Source organism: Lichtheimia ornata (assembly GCF_029851405.1).
Source record: "Lichtheimia ornata isolate CBS 291.66 chromosome Unknown scaffold00023, whole genome shotgun sequence".
NCBI lineage: Eukaryota > Fungi > Mucoromycota > Mucoromycetes > Mucorales > Lichtheimiaceae > Lichtheimia > Lichtheimia ornata.
The window spans coordinates 139793-155830 of NW_026695343.1; the positions used below are offsets into that span (position 1 = coordinate 139793).

At 43.6% G+C, this 16038-nt stretch overlaps 6 protein-coding genes across 6 annotated transcripts; 3 read left to right on the forward strand and 3 right to left on the reverse strand.

Annotated features, from left to right (window-relative positions):
• Positions 1–566: 566 nt before the first annotated feature.
• On the reverse strand, positions 567–1078 carry O0I10_005634 (uncharacterized protein; the record flags this gene model as incomplete). Its single annotated transcript, XM_058485672.1, has 3 exons — positions 567–731; positions 787–891; positions 959–1078. The coding sequence occupies 3 exons, from the start codon at positions 1076–1078 to the stop codon at positions 567–569; spliced, it is 390 nt and encodes a 129-aa protein (XP_058343507.1).
• Positions 1079–3535: 2457 nt separating this feature from the next.
• On the forward strand, positions 3536–5798 carry O0I10_005635 (uncharacterized protein; the record flags this gene model as incomplete). The annotated part of the gene is made up of 5 exons (XM_058485673.1): positions 3536–3832; positions 3894–3972; positions 4036–4259; positions 4322–4845; positions 4916–5798. The coding sequence occupies 5 exons, from the start codon at positions 3536–3538 to the stop codon at positions 5796–5798; spliced, it is 2007 nt and encodes a 668-aa protein (XP_058343508.1).
• A 28-nt stretch (positions 5799–5826) lies between these two features.
• Positions 5827–7360, reverse strand: O0I10_005636 (uncharacterized protein; the record flags this gene model as incomplete). Its single annotated transcript, XM_058485674.1, has 3 exons — positions 5827–5940; positions 6016–6361; positions 6423–7360. The coding sequence occupies 3 exons, from the start codon at positions 7358–7360 to the stop codon at positions 5827–5829; spliced, it is 1398 nt and encodes a 465-aa protein (XP_058343509.1).
• Positions 7361–8939: 1579 nt separating this feature from the next.
• Positions 8940–10406, forward strand: O0I10_005637 (uncharacterized protein; the record flags this gene model as incomplete). Its single annotated transcript, XM_058485675.1, has 5 exons — positions 8940–9077; positions 9140–9205; positions 9267–9505; positions 9570–9911; positions 9971–10406. 5 exons carry the CDS (start codon positions 8940–8942, stop codon positions 10404–10406), a joined length of 1221 nt encoding a protein of 406 aa, XP_058343510.1.
• Positions 10407–12280: 1874 nt separating this feature from the next.
• On the reverse strand, positions 12281–14301 carry O0I10_005638 (uncharacterized protein; the record flags this gene model as incomplete). The annotated part of the gene is made up of 10 exons (XM_058485676.1): positions 12281–12355; positions 12411–12593; positions 12650–12725; positions 12789–13140; positions 13199–13372; positions 13436–13583; positions 13634–13721; positions 13782–13818; positions 13880–13994; positions 14056–14301. 10 exons carry the CDS (start codon positions 14299–14301, stop codon positions 12281–12283), a joined length of 1494 nt encoding a protein of 497 aa, XP_058343511.1.
• Positions 14302–14607: 306 nt separating this feature from the next.
• On the forward strand, positions 14608–16026 carry O0I10_005639 (uncharacterized protein; the record flags this gene model as incomplete). The annotated part of the gene is made up of 1 exon (XM_058485677.1): positions 14608–16026. The coding sequence occupies one exon, from the start codon at positions 14608–14610 to the stop codon at positions 16024–16026; it is 1419 nt and encodes a 472-aa protein (XP_058343512.1).
• Positions 16027–16038: the final 12 nt, after the last annotated feature.

Below are 16038 nucleotides of genomic sequence, written 5' to 3' on the forward strand. Positions count from 1 at the left end.
GTCAAAGCACCAAAAGACAAGCAGCTCTCTGCAATGGTCCCTCTAAATAATGGCAGGCGTTTCAGCAAAGTTCTCCAAAAAGCATGAGAGTCCTACATACCTGAATCACGCAATCATCACCCGCAGACTTGGGAACCAAATAGGCCATCAGGATATAAAGTAATAATAAAAGCGCACAGCCAAAGAAACGTCATTGTACCGGTACTCTCCTGTGGATCGACGCGATGAAGCGCATCAATAGAGATACCATCTTCTCTCTAAAGGCAAGGAGATCAATAGCCGTAAAACGATGGAGCCGTGCGAACAGAGGATGCATTTTTAAATCCCTGAGGCCGCAACATGAGTCGCACTGTCCCCGGGCACAACATGTAGAGCTCCACTGGAAAGTACAGTACAATGGCGTCCTTGACGTGCAGCCTTGATAATAATAGTATCGCCGAAAGAGGATCTGCCACTGTATGGCGTTTGGTAAGTCCACTTGAATCCAACCAATCCCACAATGAACACTCTTACCTTGTGGTATTTCTCAATAGCATCATTGCCCCAAATAAAACCGTATCGCCATGTTATCCATATTGTCTTGCTGCTGTTTCACTGTACGTCTCGTTAATTAACAGGTTTCGCTTTGTAGATCCAATACCACGCATACCATTGAGCCAACCATACAGCATTCTTGCTTTGAGATCCGTATCCTGTTGCTGCCACAGGTACCATAATCCAACGTGTCCAAGCTACAGTAAGTGAAGTGTAAGGTAACAATAACGTTCGCTTTTCATGTCGACATACCCATAGTAACAATAGGTTGCGACCCTCCTTGATGACAACCATGGAAAGCATACACACGACACACGACGCCCCCTTTGCATCTCGTATAAACGCGAGAACAGCAAACTACACGTGAACTTTAGTACCTCAATATCCAACTTGAATAATAAAGGAATGCAGCGATGGAACGTACATGTTGTATTGCAATGGAAGCTTGAGTCATGGGCAGATCGCGCGCGTACTTGTTGTTGAATGTCTGCAGCTGGAAAGTGTCGCCATTGACCACATGTGCACCCCAATGAACGCTGTACATTGTAAGGAATGCCAGCAATTAACGCGTTGTAGTTTGTAAATGGAGACAAGCTTACCTTTTGTTGTGAAGTGGAAGTGAAGAAGAGTGGTCTCTTTGTTCCTCGTGTTCGCTCCAATTCGTGCACCCCATGCCACCCCGCTTGCTACAGCTATTACTGTTTATACGTACCCTCCACAATATCCTATGCTTTTAGCTCCATAAGATCGATCACTGCTCAAGACTTCAATTGAGAACAGCCCTCGTAATTAAGCTATTGGTCTGTGCGGATTACATCGATCGATTAGTTATGCAACTTCACTCCTGAACCAACTTGTGTAACCTACTGTGTAACACCCCCACCATATATATGATATCTCGCTTTCCACCTTTCACGTTTGCAGTTCCTCTTTCAATGCAGAAAACAACCAAGTGATCCGCCCCTTGCACATCTAAGCTGATCGTACGATACCCAAAGTATTATGCTGAATCCAATTTTTCAATAAAAAGTCGAAGAACACGTAGACACGGTATTGTGGACGATGTACGTACATGATACATAAGGGAACAATATAGCCAAATTGAATAGGGTACATACGGGCAAAACATATAGAGTCATTAGGTATAATTGTGTCATACTATACTTGATTGCTGTCGTCATGATCAACCCTCATCCATGATTGCAAAATAGGTGTTGTATGCTTTGGCTCGAGTATTATTCCAGTATCATCCATAGCTGTGAAATACCTCCTTTCGTCAAAGACACAAGCCCTCTCCTCAATTCCATCCGAACCACCCTCCTCCTCAGCCGTATGCATAGGGTATGATTCATCATTCCTATTGATGACGCGCCAAGCAACCAAAGCAACATTCCAAGACTTCTCATCACTGCACTTGATCGCATCCTTCCATCCATAACCATTGTAAACCCAATATTGCGGCTGACATGTCTTCTTTTCCATCCAGCTGTTGGTCAATCCCTTTCTTGGTCATTTTCCATCACAGCTCAACCAGCTAAAGGTTACTTGTATTGTGGCGTAGTTGATAGCTGATAGCGCGTCATCCAAAATAGCTCACGTTCCAAATGGGCCTAGGGAACCAAACCAACAATGTATACACTTCCTTCCATCCCATACACCAACCAATATTCAGATCCATATTCATATTAACAAGAAGTCGTATGTATTGGACAAAGTTGCTATGCATAAACGAAGCTGCTTCTATACAATGGCTATCTGTGGGTCACGTGACAAGGCCGCAAGACAAGTTGCTGCAAGTAAAGAACGCTGTTTGAGACAATGGAGTAAAGCCCTTGTTCATAGCAATTGCTGGAATGAATGCTGTTACGATTGGTCGTGGTAAGAGGAGTGTGCAAGAGAAGGTTTAGTGTCAAAGGACTAGTGTGTTGTATTAGAGCAGTGACAAGAAGGCTGTGTACACGCCATAGACTTCCCTTTCAGTCAAAGACAATCGGATCAAGATAGCTGTAGGATTGATATGACGTGTTGAGGCAGGACAATCATTTGCAGGTGGTAGTTGTACTTGAATGGGGCCAACAGTTGAGAATGGGGCGGAAGAGAAGATAACGTGGGGGTGGAAGAGCTGGAAATTTAAGTAGGTTGACCTGTGAGACACCTCCTTGAACACTGTAAGTTAATTCTTGATCTTGAGATTTCCGCTCTCGAACCTGAAACTTTCACACAATGTGCTCTTGGACATGCTTATAAAGCTGTTGTAATAAAAAGCCCATACTTCGTTGTATAAATCTGAATGGGAGGGTATTTTGTGGGGTTGACTATGTAAGCCGGAAGCAGGTCAGCGCCGGATGCATGGTTTATCCAAATAGTATGAATTACCTTGGGATTCCCCATTTCGATCTTGAAACTTTGTCAAGAGGTTCGCTGGGACATGCTGATCAACATCATCCATTTAAAAATCACACTCTTCATTATAAAAAGTCTTGAGTGGTAGTGTCCAAATGTAGGAGATACGATGGTTTGACAGGAACAGAGGTGGTGTGTATGGCCCATACGCCTTGAGATTGGTCATCTCAAACTCAAAACTTTCACACAAGATGCTCTCGGATAGAGGTATACTCTTACTGTAAATACGGATGGCAAAAAGTTGCAGGCTTGATCTGTAAAGATGAGAATTACTATACATATGACCTCCATCATCATTCTCGCTGGGAGAGATAATAAGCGCCAGCATGTATACATTATAGAAGAGACGACATCCAAGGATGTTACAATAAATTTATGTATTGGTTGTATCATGTCAATTTACTAGCTAATTGTAGTGCATTCTTCGTTGCTGTTGGCAATGCATGTTTCCATGGCTTGATGTTGACAGGGCGTTCGAGTTACACAACGCTTGAATGTTGTCAATGGAGCGGCCGAACAAAAGAGAAATTTTTCGGTTTGTGGCATTTGACTTAACCTTTCTTCATTCACTCAACGCACACACACGCACACATACACCATGGCTGTCGACGACGATTTTGTAATGACCATTGAGGAGGATGACGACTCTTTCAAGATCGTCGATGAAGAAGCCGAAATGGCTGAGGAGCCAGAGCCAACACCTGAACCCGCCAAAAAGAAACGCAAGACTGACAAAAAGTCAAAGAAAGCAGCAGCAGCAGCAGCAGCAAAGGACGACAATACCGATTCAGCATTCGATCCCCAGTTTACTTTTGCCATTGATGGAGGTGGATCGTCAGGACCGAGCCATGCTTGGGACTTTACAGCTGCTCGTGATATGCTCAAGCAAAAACAGGTGTGTGTTATAGAGTGCATGCCAAATCGATTCCTATTGCTCACTTTTTATTATCTATCAGGCCAACACAGTGGCGAGAACATCGATTGATGAGATTATTGCAAAGAAACGACAAGAAAACAAGTTGAAACGGAAGAAGGGTAAGGGTGCATGAAAGGATGGATATTATGGATGTCATGGTGTTGACGTTTGTATGATAATAGCTGCTGCTGCCGAGGCTGAAAAGGAGGAGCAAGCTGATGTTGATGATGATGATGAGGACCTTGCTGCTGATGGCTTTGGTGGTGGTGCACGAGACAAGACCATGGAGGATGATGACGAGGACGACGATTCGGATAGCGATGACTCTGAGAGTGATGAGGAAGAATCAGGCCAAAGCGAAGACCAAAGTGATAGCGAGGAAAAGAATGATGAAGCTGAAGAAGCTGTAAGTGTATACCTAGTGCAATAATAAGGTGCATATATACTTATTCTTTCTTTGATCCATAGCGTAAGCGCGCTTACTTTGCACCTGATGAAGAAAACCCCACAGCATCCCACGATTCTTTTACGTCCATGAACTTGTCACGACCCATTCAAAAGGGTTTGGCGGGTGTCGGCTTTGTCAAACCAACCGAGATTCAAGCAAGAACTATACCAGTAGCATTGTTGGGCAAGGATATTTGTGGTGGTGCTGTCACTGGTTCCGGCAAAACAGCTGCATTCATTGTCCCCATTCTTGAACGTTTGCTTTATCGTCCACGTCAAACACCAGCCACTCGTGTGCTTATTCTTTGTCCCACGCGTGAATTGGCAGCCCAGGTGCATAGCGTTGCCACCAAGCTTGCAAGTTACACCGATATCTCCTTTTGTCTTTGTGTCGGTGGTTTGAATTTGAGACGTCAAGAAGCTGAACTCAAGACCAAGCCTGATGTTGTGGTGGCCACCCCAGGTCGTTTAATCGATCACGTGCGTAACTCTGCAGGATTTGCTTTGGATACTTGTGAAATTCTTGTCATGGATGAAGCTGATCGGTAAGTAGTAGTAGTAGTAGTATACTACAAGGATGGGAATGGAGTTAAGCTAACATGGTATCCTACCTAGTATGCTCGAAGATGGTTTCGCTGATGAATTGAATGAGATTGTAAAGTCTTGCCCAAAGTCCCGACAAACCATGCTCTTTTCTGCTACCATGACCGACAATGTGGATCAACTTATTCGCATGTCGTTGAACCACCCTGTTCGTTTGTTTGTGGATCGTAGTGATCAGGCTGCTAGTCGACTTATTCAAGAATTCGTTCGTATTCGTGCACACAAGGAAGCAGATCGATCAGCTGTCCTCGTATCCTTATGTCGTAGGACATTCAAGAACAAGGTCATTATCTTTTTCCGATCCAAAGTGGCAGCACATCAAATGAAGATTTTATTTGGATTACTCGGCTTACGAGCAGCAGAGTTGCATGGCAATCTTACACAAGAACAACGTCTCGAAGCATTGGAACTTTTCCGTGATCACAAGGTGGATTACTTGTTGGCCACTGATCTTGCAGCAAGAGGTTTGGATATCAAGGGCATTGAAGTCGTCATCAATTACAACATGCCAAATCAATTTGCCCAATACTTGCATCGTGTGGGTAGAACTGCTCGTGCTGGTCGTAATGGTCGATCCGTCACATTGGTGGGTGAAGCTGACCGCAAGATGCTCAAAATGGCCATCAAATCAGCCAATACCGGTTCTCAAGTCAAGAATCGTGTGATCCCAGCAGAGACGATTCAAAAGTACAAAAAGAAGGTCGACCAATTATCACCACAAATCGAAGAGATCCTACTAGAGGAAAAGCAAGAACGTGCTATTCGTGAAGCTGAAATGAAGGTCCAAAAGAGCGAAAACCTGCTCAAGCATGCTTCCGAGATCTATTCACGACCTGCACGGACGTGGTTCCAAACCAACAAGGAGAAAAAGACAAAGAAGCATTCCAAGCAATAGATACATCATAGCAACAGCATCATCTTTTTTACACATCAATAATACGCTTTATTCGACTGCATTCTTCAAGATGTTCTCCTCGGTACTTGATGAGATAGGTGCCATGTTCTTTAAAGGTCACGGTCTTATTCACTGGGCAGCCCTGTAAATAAAGAAGGAGATCATCGTTAAGTTACTTTTGGATGCGTACATGATGGTGTTTGTTTTTCTTTCTTACCTTGGCACTATTGGAGCACTTGTAGTATATGCTACGATAGCCTGATTTCTTGTGTACGGTGTTGCCATTGTTCTTCCACAAGTAATCATCATTGTATGGGAATTCCTTGGTTTCTATGATCGTGCTTATAGCTTGCATTTCTCGACGACGACGTCTTCGAGGGCATGAGGATGACTCTTGGTTACGGTGGATGTTGGTGATGGGTGGAATAGGTAACTTGTCAGAGCTGTGATCAGCAATTTGAGGAGGCAATGATGATACCAATGGACCTGGAGGTGGTAATATCATATCTGATTCACTTTCGCTATCCACAAGTGGGGGACTACGATAAGGATGGTCATATGTACTATGTAAACAAGATTAGTATCACATCAAAATCAATCATTATCTCTATAACAAGGTTTTACCTTTTGGACTGTGGCTCTTTGGATAATGAATTAGGGGGTGGTGTTGTGGATATGGGTGGCAATGAAGAACGAGATAACCTTGGGGAATGACTAAGAAGCATGTCGATATTGCTTGAGCTTCGTCTTCGTATAGTAGTAGTATCATGGCGACTTGGATAAGGCTCATGTCTCCAGCTGGTACCGGGAGAATGCCTTACCGCGGAATTTCTTCGGATGGGAGTGTGATGATGTTGAGGCGGGGTATGGATCCGCGGAAGCGTTGATGATTCAGCAGCCATCGTCGTCATTTCATTTGGATAACTAGTACTGTCTTGGTAGGCACTAGTAGTATTGGGTTGTTGTTGTTGTTGTTGCCAGCTGATGCTACTACGACGATGTGTGGAAGAATTTTGGAGTTTGTTTTCATCATGTCGTTTTTCGCCACCTTGGGTATAACCAGCCGGCTGCCAGTTGCTGTTGCTGCTGCGGTAGGTATCTGATCGTTGTTGTGGTTCGCCATCTTGTTGTTGGTGTTGTTGTAAGAGATAATCGATCTCTTTTTGTTTTAGCCGTGCCTCTTCTGTTCTTCGACGATCCTCTTCCACTTTACTAGAAAGGATCAAACCAAGCAGTTCCGGCTGCTCACTATATTGTCGAACAACTCGTTCAAGGTTGAGAAATGTTGATGATGTATCTTCGTTTGATGTTGTGATACTAGTACAAGCATTGGTCATTGTGCGAGATGCCAAAGGAGTTGTTGATGATGATGGATGATGATGATGATGCCATGATGATTTTGCATGTTCCTTTTGAAAAGATGGCGCGTTATGCAATGGTGATGAAGTAGCTGTGTTAGGTGGGGAAGGAGGACAATGTCTTGGAGGAAAAGCAGCTTGATAATGATGTTGTTGTGCAGGCATGAAAACTTGGGATGGCATTAAAAGGGCGTTCCTTGACATGGTAAAAACAAAAAGAGAGAAACCAAAATGATAAACGTTCAAGATACAAATATTGAAATAGGAAGCGGGAACACAAATCAAAGCAACAAATGTCCCGTTGTCCCTCCTCATCCACCCCCCCATTGTTGCTTTGTTCTGCTCCTCCACCCAATCCCCGCACACACTTTTTTTGTATAAATGCACACGCATCGACTCACACTATCGGATTACCCATCACATGTTATAATACAAATCTATAGCTTTGTATATGAAGAATACCTTTTATGATCCCACTCTTTACATAAGAATGTATCGTTGAAGCGATGCTATCGGATAATTAACTAAAACAAGATATGTGGGATGAAGCAAACGTTTTGTAATGAAACCCAGCGACATAACCAAAGTTGTGTGGGTTACCCCAGCCGCCGACTTTGTCCGAGCGCTTGATGTGGGTGGTGTGTGGGGGAAGAAGAGGGAAAAAAATGCTAAGCTGTAAATGAATAAAGTTCCTGGTAACTATTGTTTCTCTCACGGCACACAATGCTAATTCCCGAAGGTTTCTGAATGACAGGCCATGTTTGATTGGTCCATATGGCTTATAAAACATGTTCCCGTCCAGTCGCTGAATACCATCCCGCTTGTCCCGTTTCCCACCAGAGCCCAAATTCCGTGCCCCTTGCACGATTTCGTAGGGACCGAAGGGTCCTCCGATGTATCAACCACTTATGTAACCCACCTTCCTGTTTCGAAGCCTACAATACATTACAGACGCTATACTTATACATAGCGGGGTTGCCACCACACACACACACACACGCATACTTTCACTGCATACCGTATCTCAGCAACCGCAGCTGTACAAGGGAGGGAAGAAAAATGCAGCTAATTGTACTGGATCGTAATTTCCTCTTGTGGTTAAAATACGTTCTATGGTGGAAACGGGATACGCACACAAAATGCACGGGTGATTACGTTTCCGCGGCAATGGATATATTCCCAGCCTTGTGAAAAATAAACGCTCTCTTTTTCATCCGTAGGGACCAAAGGGTACTTGATTATCAAACCACGGATTCTCCTGTTTCCACGTAACATTTTTCCCATACTTGGTCTTCCCATCGTTTCACATTCTGCTACCATTTCCCATTGTGTTCATAGTCTCCTATTATACCATCACCCGCCATCTATTTTGTAGTCACATCGTTGCTTGGATAAGCATACACGTGTCATGAATCGAGAAAACGCACCCGTGGGTCCATAATAGTGTATCACCACCGCATTGTATGTACACGGGAAAATTTCACTTATGACATTATTACGTGCGCCATAAACTCGTATCCAGGTACCTTGATTCCCACCATCATTATCCCCAAGTTGTGAAAAATATCACGTGACCAAATGTTGCCATGGAAACAAAGATTTATTAAAGCTATCATTATCCATGTCATAGGTAGAGAGAGTGTGTGTGATGTCTTTTTGAAATAAGAAAGTGGGAGGGGGAAAGGGGAGGTTCCAGCGCTTGCAGCCACTGACCACACTTTTGAAATTCAGCAACAAAGCAGCCAACAATTTTCACCAACCACTTTCTACCACTACTTGATCGATGGACAACCAGAACGATGACAGCTTTGATCTCAACGCCACATTCAGTGCCGTTCCTTTGAATGAGGATACCTTAAAGAAGGATAGCAAGGTCAAGAAGCGTGCTGAAAAACGAGCCAAGCTTGATCGCGACACACAGGTAACGTGCGATCGATCATTGACAGCCAAGCAAACAGGCTTTATTGACCATTCTTGCTACAGCGTGAAATCAACCGAGAGAAACGCAAAGCAAAGAAGGAACTCAAGGAAAAGAACAAGAAACGCAAGGTAATCGAGGAGGAGGATGGTGATAGTGGTGGCAAAAGTGATTAATGTATGTATGTATTAGCGAGGAGAGATTCCTATCAGTGATGATGAAGAGACGACTGCCAAGGATGGCGAGGACAAGAAGCAAGAAGATGATGAGGATGAAGAGCAACAAACCAAGAAGAAAAAGGAATTTGGTGTTTGGGTGGGCAACTTCAGCTTCAACACATCACCTGAAGACATTCGCAAATACTTTCGACGATGTGGAACAGTGGTACGTTTGGTGTGTCCTCAAGGTTCAGGAGGAAAAAAGAACAAAGGGTAAGTAGGACGCATGATGGGGGGTAGGATAAAGTTGACCATTTGAATGACGCCTCTTGTATAGCTTCGCCTATGTGTTCTTTGTTAAACGTCGTGAGGCCGAGAAAGCTTTGGAGCTCAATGAATATCCATTGGATGGACGACCTTTGTTAATCAAGCCAGCAGATGATTTCAACAAGCAAGAAGGTTCCAAACCTAAGCCTATCCAGTCAGATACCACCAGCAACAGCAGCACTACAAAGCCCGTCAAAGGTGCTCAACAAAAGAATCCACCTTGCCCAACTCTATTCCTCGGCAATCTTCCTTTCACAGCTACAGCAGAGATGATCCAAGCACAATTTGAGTCTTTAGGCCATATCCGTAAAGTCCGTGTTGCAACCTTTGAAGATAGCGGCAAATGCAAAGGGTACGATAACGATGACAACATGATCCGCTCTTGTTTCTTTATGCTGATGATGATTGTAGCTTTGGATACATTGACTTTGGAGACCTTGATACTGCTGTACGTGCTATTCGTGCCCCTGACAAACACGTGTTGGATGGAAGAAAGATTCGTGTTGAGTATGCATCTGAAGAAGCTTATAACCGAGGTCGCCCACGTAAGGTAAAGGAAAGAGAAGCAGCAGCAGCGGCAGCAGCGGCAGCAGCAGGAGAAGGAGGAGAAGGATCGAATGATGCCTCTCAAGAAGATCAAGGTGAAACCCAAGAAGAACATCAACAACAGGAATATGAACATCGTGGAAAGCGAAGAGGATATGATCATGGAGATGGACCACGAGAAAAGCGTCGCAAATCCAACAAGGATGGAGGTCGCACCAAACCTGGAAAGGCTTTATCAGAAGCACAACGCCAGAGACCTACTGTACAAGAGTTCAAGGGTACCAAGATTGTCTTTGATTAGCTTATATAGATAGTAGTTTTATTCCATTGGAAGAATTGCATTGCCCCATTATTATTGTAGATTACATTTCTAGCATCATCAATGAAATTGACGAGAGTTATCCACAAGTCGTATGCTTTGAGGAATGATGTGGTCAGCTGCACGTGATGGCTTTGGACATCCTAGTTGATGTCAATGAGTCAAAGAGTCCATATTATGTAAACAATCCACATGCCATAGCAAAGTTTGTACATACCCAATGGTGATGATAAAGATACGTCTTGGAGCTATCCCCATATATCGAATATTGCATGCAGCTACAAAGGTGATGAGTGCTATGTATACTCCTTCATGATAACCATCCACCGATAAGCATTGATAATCTTTATGGTGCTGATCGATGTCTACGTATTTACTCGATTTGGACATGCTTGACTTTTTTGGTGTGCACTTTAAAGATGACCACCTCTAGACTTATTCGCAAGCAATAGTACACGTCTACGTGATCGAGCAAGTAAAGCGGGTTTGGACACCATGATGTTGTCAACAGTGATTCCTGGTATCGATGTTGCTGCTAATAGCAGTATTCGAATGCCCAGACATACATGCATAATGGCGCTCTAAAGGATCTAAAAGGTAGCTTGTCAATGATAAATCCCTTTGTGATAATAAGTGATAGATCATTGGAAACGATGCCGTGATGGCTGATTGTTGTCATTGTTTGGTGATGGACATTGCCAACTTGGTTAAATTTGGTAATGCTAATTACGATCCATGGATGAACGATCGCCATCCCTTAGGCACTTTCAAACACACTACCGCGAAGGTGCTCGACACCCAATTTATCAAACCATGCATCATCCCCAACATGCTCTTTGTTTATCACTCTCTGCTCCTCTTTGTGAGCCCAAAAGTACCCACGCCCACTGGGTACATAAAAAGGATGTTGTCGCCCATATTGCACCACACATCATCTCTTTCTTCTACATATCAAACCCCTCTTCATTTATTGCTTGCAAGACAACAAATGTTTTTGGCTGGTAGCGACATTACGTAAAGATGGGGTTGGCCAAGGTCAATGATTATCTTGAAGAAATCCAAGGTTCCAATGATTAGCAAGTAGAGGAGGGTATCAACCAAAGAGTACCGGTGGATTGCACGTTGAGTGACAACATACATCTTGGCACTCCCAATACTGTAATCAAGGACATCAGCCCAAAGATCACGCCCTCGAAAGCAACGTCATCAATCGTCAGCAGCTGGTGGTTATTATCTTGGATGATGATCATCTCGAACATTCAAATCAGATCCAAGACAAATACCAAGTGAGAAGCATCAAATGGTTAATGAGACATCTAAACCATTACAAAGATCCTCGAGCAGCCAATGATCATGATGATAATTATTGGGACCAATATGACGATGACGATGAAGAAGATGCGTATAGCTATTACACGACAGCAAGCCCCTACCGAAGTGAGCATACAGATACAGATAGCGATTCATCTTATCACTAAAGATACATTACATTTTAACATCAATGAAATTGACGAGAGTTATTCGGAAGTGGTATCCTTTAAGGGATGATGTCGTCAGCTGCACTTGATGGCTTTGGGGATTCTAATTGATCAACTGGTCTCAAAGTTGATGTCAAACAATGCACATGCAAGGCGCATACCAAAAAAGTCAAACATGTCCAAATCGAGTAAATACGTACGTAGGCATCGATCAGCGCCATAAAGCTTATCAATGCTTATCGATGGATGGTTATCATGCAGGAGTATGTACACATAGCATTCATCACCTTTGTAGCTGCAAGCAATATTCAACAAATGGGAATAGATTCAAGATGAATGTTTATCATCATCAGCATTGGGTACAGAATATAGCTACATTTAGGCGTTCAATGGCTCATTTCGTAACCAGCGGCCGAAGAAATCGAGGGCGTTCTCGGGTTGATCATAAGGAACCTGTATTCAAATGGGTGAGTATACATGATAACAATGCTCATGATCTGAAACTAACCATGTGGCCGGCATCGAAAATACGCAAGAAAGTCAACTTGTCGTAGGAGCGGACTTCACCAGCTTTCTCAAGCGTCTTTTGATTGATCCAAGGCTCATCCTCAGCTTCACGATAACCTTGTTGGCCCGACCATTCCATTTCTAAGGACCATGCTTTATTGCCGTACCAGTTGCAGATCCAATCCTTGATTGTAAAACGTCAGCACAAGGCATAGAGTATATGTAAAGGTGTCGACTTACCATATCACCGACATACAACAAGACACGGACACCTGATTCCAAAGTCTCGGCCACTTGGGGAGTAAAGTCGAAACCACTATACAAAGCAAGCAATCATCAGCCAAGGAGACCAAAGTCAAATAGTTCACATGCAACCTACCCATCACCAGCCGTAGCAAAGTTGTAACCAACACCTTCATCGCAACCTTCATATACGCCAGCCTCTTCATCAACTCCCAATTCCAAACGCACTTCGGGCTTGTTGGCATACTTGGCGATGGCTTCAATTTCTTCATAGCACAGACCACTGTTTCCAGCACAAGGCTTGCGGATGTCATAAGGATTAAGACCGGTTGAGTCGAAAGGTGCTTGAATGGCACGCTCACAATAAAGATTGGCAGGGACGCAGGTCAAGGAACTCGGCACTTTGTAACAAACATCCATCAAAGCTTTGCAACGAGGATACTTGTCACGTTGTTCTTGGCATTGTTCCTCGCTGTAGATTGGTTTGTCTATATAAGAAAGAAAAGGGATGAATGTACAGCGAAGTGAGGTAATAAAGATACTTACAAGGGCTATCATGAGCACAAGAATATTCTTCATAGTACTTATATTGGGTACGCGGATTTGTGAATCCATTACCCACGAGCATTGACTCGAATGGAAGAAGCAAGAGACCCTTCTCGTCAGCGACCTTGTTGTTTGCAATGATTTCTGATGCGAGAGCGGGAAGATAGTGGCCACCTATATATAAATGCTGATATCAGTTATCCATTCTTGTAAGCTCAAGAAAGAGAAGGTACGCACCATAAGATTCACCAGAGATATGGAATGGATTGGAAGCGTATTCGGGGAATTGACCCAAGAACAATTGCAAAAAGGCGTATACATCACGTGCAGATTCCTTGGAAGTCTTGACCTTGGTCTTGCCATAGCTATAACCCACATTGACGGGCTTCAAAAATATAAGTGAAATGAACCGATGGATGACAAATACGCATTTACCTGATCCAAAAAGATAACATTGGCGACGCTATTCCAGCTGTACTCATTGCGTACGGTTTCGTTGCCAGTCTTATCAACCAAGCAAGGGCTTTTTTGTATATAAACGTTAAATCATTGTATCTCGGGGTATTCTTTGATAGTGACTTACCCAAGTTCCATCCAAAGACCCATCATGGACGAACAACCTATTCCGTAATTAGTAACCTAGCAATAAAAGAGAGAACCCTTGCATAAAGACACACGTACCTGGACCACCGTTAAGCCATAAGACGAGAGGATCGGTTGAAGGAGAGTTGCGAGACTCAAAGAACCAAAAGAACAAGTGGTCGTCAGTTTCCAAATTGTCGATATAGCCCGAGTACTGAATGACACAATTCGTTAGCAACGCAATGCCATAGTAGCCATTAAAGAAGTCCATTTACCTGAATTCCTTCTTCACATGATACGGGGTTGTTGGCACGCACGGAGCGCAAGCGCAATTCGTAGCCTTGCAATTGGTCGTTCTTGAGAACATGAAACGAATCGGGTTCCTCTGTAACGGGTTGTTGTTGTTGGTTCCAGTCGCCTTGTGGGTTGCTCTGGTCGAAAAAGTGAAAGTCAGGAGGTGACCAAGCGCTGACTGCAGTGGCTGTCAAAGCCAACGTGATAATGCTAGCAGTAAAGCGCATATCGTAAGGAAGAAGCAATAGAGAGATACACGCCCGCCAAGCCCACACACGAGTCTTCTCACGAGTAAAAGTAGGACTTTTGCACCCGATTGTTTGTGGTTGTACCAAGCGGCATTATCTTTTCCGGGCTCGTTAGGGATGATGTCTTGTCGGCGGATAGATAAGACTGATATCTTATCTTGCATTAAGGCCTACATTAATCGCTCTTATCATATGCTTTTGCCAATATCCTCTTCTTCATGTGTAGTGTGTGAGCACATTCTTAAATGATCATTTTCTTTCACTCATCTTTGACCAACAACAACAATGGATAATTCTTCTTCTACTACGCGACTCCCTCCAATTATTCAAACCAATACAACAGACAACTCATCCTCATCACCACCACTAAGTCACTATTCTTGTTATCAAGATCATTCAACCACCACCGACAACAACAACAACCGGAGACCTAGTTTACCACCACCAAATACATTAGCACACAACAACATGGTTGAAAGTGAACCACCACAACAGCATCATCATCATCATCATCCCCAGAGTATACATGATGAACATGCAACATCGGTAACAAAATGCTTCAACTGTCAAACGACTACAACCCCTTTATGGCGACGTGATGATAACGGCCACACCATATGTAACGCTTGTGGTCTATACTTTAAGCTGCACAACGTACAGCGTCCGGTCACCATGAAGCGCACTGTCATCAAACGCCGTAAGCGTTTTAGCGTTGTGAATCTTCGACAACGTCAACAGCAGCAGCAAACGTCATCATCTTTGACAGCTATGAATTCTGTATTACATCATCATCAGCAAGAGGATAACACCATGCCATCATACCTACCTCCTCCATCCCACGAACACAGCTGGAACCATCACACCCATTCTTCATCACCTCCTTGCTTCGATGCTCACAAACCATCATCATCCATGGAATCCAATGATCATTACCTCTATCAGTCAGCAGAGCAACATCTTCCACATTTCAGAACATTGATACAGGTGTTGATGGGCGATCAACAAGAAACATCATCATCAAGGGATTTCAGCACCGGTTATCATCATCAACAACAACAACAACAGCAAGATGATGATCAATCCCACGTTTCCAAGGCTGTCATGATGGCTGCCACCCTTCTTTTCGATCAAGGAAAGCTCCGGCAAGAATTGCAAGAGAGGAAAAATAGGCTGCTTGAAGAAATAGAAAATGTCAATCTATTGCTCTCACAATCATCCAGAGTGCTTCAAGTGCTTGACACCATCGTCAAACCTTCTCAGCAACAACAAACAGCACCCTCTTCTTTCTCATCTTCTACTACTGCAAAATCAAATATGGCACCACCAGCACCACCCACCATCATGGATTATTCTGAACAGCAACAACAACAGCAGGATCCTCACATTCGAGCAGCATTCAATATTCTCAGCTCATTACTTCGTGAACAGCAACCCATTGAAAACAATAATGATAATAATCCATTGCTTCCATACTTGATGATGCTTCTTGAACCTTCAAATCACACTCAGCAACAAAGGACATCAATGACACGGACATCTTTTTCTACCCCAGCAGCCCATGCATCATCCTCTTCTCATCCTGATCATAGTAGTAGCGGACCATCCAGTAGTATATCTTCTTCATTTTCTCATACCCAACAATACCATCATGAAGAACGACGTCCATCTTCTTCTTCCTCCTCTTCACGCCATCCCCTATCATAGCTGATCTTCTCC